This window comes from Echinops telfairi, unplaced genomic scaffold (assembly GCF_000313985.2).
Source record: "Echinops telfairi isolate 266 unplaced genomic scaffold, ASM31398v2 ScPeMD7_7469;HRSCAF=8507_0, whole genome shotgun sequence".
Lineage (NCBI taxonomy): Eukaryota > Metazoa > Chordata > Mammalia > Afrosoricida > Tenrecidae > Echinops > Echinops telfairi.
Window position 1 is genome coordinate 74304866 of NW_022111372.1, and position 4063 is coordinate 74308928.

The 4063-nt window shown below is 44.3% G+C and overlaps 1 protein-coding gene across 1 annotated transcript in view; it reads right to left on the minus strand.

The window, feature by feature from the left end:
* The window catches only part of CYFIP2 (cytoplasmic FMR1 interacting protein 2), a 132139-nt gene that overhangs the window by 125108 nt on the left and 2968 nt on the right, over positions 1 to 4063 (minus strand). Inside the window, exon 2 of the mRNA XM_045284704.1 lies at positions 2470 to 2503. Within this exon, the coding sequence (XP_045140639.1) occupies positions 2470 to 2503 (34 nt within the window). The remainder of the gene's footprint in view (positions 1 to 2469; positions 2504 to 4063) is intronic.

Sequence of the window (4063 nt, forward strand, 5' to 3'; positions counted from 1 at the left end):
CAAGTATGAGACCTGGCCAAAAAAAGACCCAGAATAAAAAATCATTGATGTGAATGAAGGAGAGGGTGGGGTGGAGATTCAAAGCCCATCTGCAGACAGTTGGACCTCCCTTACAGAATGGTCATAAGGAAGAGGCAGAGCCAGTCAGGGTGCAGTATAGCACTGATGAAACATACAACTTTCTCTAATGTTCCTCCCCCACCCACTATCATGACCCCAATTCTACCTTACAAATCTGGCTAGATCAGAGCATGTACATGGGCACAGATAAGAGCTCGAAACACAGGGAATCCAGAACAGATAAACCCCTCAGGGCCAATAATGAGAGTAGTGATGCCAGGAGGGTAAGGGGGAGGTGGGGGGAGAGAGGAGGAACCGATCATAATGATAGACATATAATCCCCTCCCAGGGGGACAGACAACAGAAAAGTGGGTGAAGGGAGACAGAGGTTGGTGTAAGACATGAAAAAAAAAATCTAAAAATTATCATGGGTTCATGAGGAAGGGAAGGTTGGGGAGGGGAAAATGAGGAGCTGATATCAAGGGCTCAAATAGAAAAAAAATGTTTTGAAAATGATGATGGCAACAAATGTACTTGACATAATGGATATATGTATGGTTGTGATAAGAGTTGTGTGAGCCCCCAATAAAATGATTTTAAAAAGAGAGAGAAAAAAAGAAAAAGAAGGAAAGATAGCTAAAGAAAAAGAAAAAGAAAATGATGATGACACCATATGTACAAATGTGCTGGACACAGTGGATGTATGTATGGATTGTAACAAGAGTGGTATGTGTCCCCAATAAAATTATTAAAACAAAAAAGAGGTAGGTCAACTGACCAAGTATCATACGATACCATAGTTTGATCCACCATAATCAAGTGTCCAGTAGTCTCTGTCTGATAGCAAAGCTGTCTGAGTCCCTTGCCTGTGGCCAGAAGGGATCTGCTAGAGGCTTAATCTGACTAGATACTCTGCAGATGGATTTTGGGCTCCCACTGTCCTCCACAGCCTTCTACAAATTGGGTGGTCACAGTTTAAGCTCTGATACTCCTTTCCTTTCATCAGATTTGGACTTTGTTATCATCATCTTTGTATCACACAGGCTGGTGTGCTTCTTCCGTGTGAACTTAGTTGACTCCTTGCTTAGATGTTTTAATACAAGCCTTTAAGACCTCAAACACTATTCCAGTTGATAGCCAGGCACCGCTTTTCTTTACCACATTTTGCTGTTGCACCCTTATCTTCAGTCATCTCTTCATAAAAGAGAGTATCGAGCAGGGCCATGTTATAAGAACTAACTGTTCTTGGGTTTGGGCTAGAATTTAGTGGGAGCTTGGAATCCATCTGTTTATCTCCAGGTTATGAATGACTCCGGTTTACTTTGGCGGTCATATTATGACAAAAACAAAAACCAACAAGAACAACAACAACAAAAACCAAGAAACACAAACGAACAACTCCCCCCAACACCAAAAAACAAAAAAACCCAAGCAAACAAATATAAAAATATTGTCAATCATCTCCCTGGGGTATAAGGCGATTGCACTGATAACATCAATAATTTACCCAGCAGCATAGAATTTAGGGTACTGTTGATATGAGGAGTTTATGCAAGTATAGTCCAATTGCAAGCTGAAATCCATGAATTGTTGCTTTGTACTGAATGATATCTTAGTTGATTGAACTCTTTCACGTTGAGCAAGGGGTTGGTGCTAGGGGGGAAATTCCTGTAATATTTCTTACAAGGGCATATCCTTGCCTATCAGATTAAAACCTGTCACATTAATGCAAGGGGAGCATTGAGGTACTAAATATAGGGTGGCTCTGGGTTCTCTTTCATTTGACACCCACTAAGCCAGGAGTCCCAAACAAGGTCCAAAGACCACCATTTCCACAAGGCTGTAACTGTTCAAAGAATTCAAAAGCCGTGTCTTTCTCCAAAGGAGTGGCTGGTTGTTTCAAACAGCTGATCTTGTGATTAGCAGTCCAACTTATAACCACTATACCCCAGGGCTCTGGGCTTCAAGTCCACCTCCTAGAGGTTTCTCAGAAAAAAGGCCTGAAAAGCCAGCTATTAAAAGCTCTGTGGAGCAGAGATTTATTCTGACACCCAAAGGCTCATCACGAATCTGGGTCACCTTGACTACAAGTCTGTGAGTCATTTATTAACAGTTTACAAAATGCTTGCAGGTCTGTGAAGGCGCGCTGCTGGCACAGGGATTAAGCATGGTGCTGCTAACCACAGTCAGGGGTTCGTACCCATGAGCCGCACGTTGGGAGAAGAAACCTCAGAGAGCACGTCTACCCTGTCCTGTAAGGTCACTCGCTGTTAACTGGAGTCAACTCCAGGGCAGCAGACAGTGTCCGTCCCTTACCCCAGCTTAGCCTCAACAGCCCTAGGCTAGGATCAACATGGTGAGTGGCTTGGTAGGCAACCTTACCCTTGTACAGTCATCACCACCCATACCTCCACGATGGCAGCCGTCAAGACAGCCAACAACCTGAAACCAGAGCCGGTCTCACGGGCTAGTTCAACCACCAATCCCATAGGGTTCATGCCAACTCATAGCCGCGTCACGTGGGTGAGAGTACAACGGTGCTCTGTAGGTTGATTTTTCGGAAGAAGCTCACCAGGCCTCTCTTTTGAGGTGCATCTGGGAAGACTCAGATCAGCAACCTGTGTTTAGCAGCTGGTTTGTACCAACCAAAGGCTTCATAGGTTAATCAGCTAGGGCTAAAAGAATCCAGGTTCATTGTTTGCAAAGATGGAACAGTCCTTTTGTGTCCCTTGGACTGAGAATGTTTCCTGGGCCACACTCAGCCAACAAGCTCCAAGCAGACACTTTGGAGTCCTGGCTCCTTTGAGGCACGGAGCGGGCCAGGCAGGGAAGGAGCACCGTCCGAAGAGCTCTGCCATCAACTTGCACCGGCTGCTATTTTAAGGATGCAACACTTAGCGACTGGACTGCCCGCCTTCACTTTCCAAAACGGCACAGTGAAACACTGATAGAAGTAGACTATGATTTGGCTCTTAAAACAGGTTCCTCAAAGCTCCCTCAATTACGATAGTCTACAAATCACATTCACTGGTAGCATGGGAATGAAATTAGAAGTCAATAAAGCAAAATAAACCAAAACAAATCCCCTCTGTTCAAAATGTGAAAGACACACTTCAGTTATTCATGGCTAACAAGTATTCAGATGAGAATTAAAAACATTCAAACAGAAAGACAAGGACTAATAAGGGCATTAATTAGAAAATATAAGAAAACGTGGAATTAGGCAAGCCTAATTTGACATTTTAAAAAATTAAGAAATGAAAATAGAAAAGTAATTATGAAAGCAGATATAAGTGAGACAAAATGAAAGCAAAACAAAACAAAAAAGCAGCACAAATTTGTAAAAAAATATTTAAAAAAAGAAAAGCTAACCTTGAGCACATATAAATAAGGGCCCGAGAAGGTCCATCTTAGTGGGGGACCCTTTCCCGTGCCAAGCCTAAGGAGCTGGAGACGGGTAAGGGTTGAAGCTTAAATGCCAGATTGCTTTGCTTGAGGGAAACAAATGTCAGGCCAGAGGAGCCATGGACCACTGACAGGCTTACTCGGGCTGCATAGAACTGAAGCAGCTGCAGAGTATACCAAAGCCATCAGGTCACTAGACTAACACTCCCTTGAGACTCAAGGTTGGGGGGACAGACGGGGGCTGAGCTAGGGAGAAGACAACCTTCACTTGAGGCTGACCAGCTCACTGTGAGTTATACTTCGTTGAGTTCTCGAACATGCATTCCTATCACGCCCTGTGATGATGGTGAAAGGGCACATCTGGCGGGAAGTGACTCCCCTCTGCCCCCGGGGTGCTGGTCCGCACTAGGGGGTGGCTTCAGATCTTCTCTGAGCCTCCAGTTTCCTCGCTGCTCTCTTCTCTCCTCGGAATCCTAACTGTGACTGGAGCCACAGCAAAACCTCTGGCCAACCCATGACTGACTGCTTGCCTTCTTACATTCAGTCCACTTTACAAAAAGGGGAATGATTGCACAGAACATAGTGACTAAAAATTTA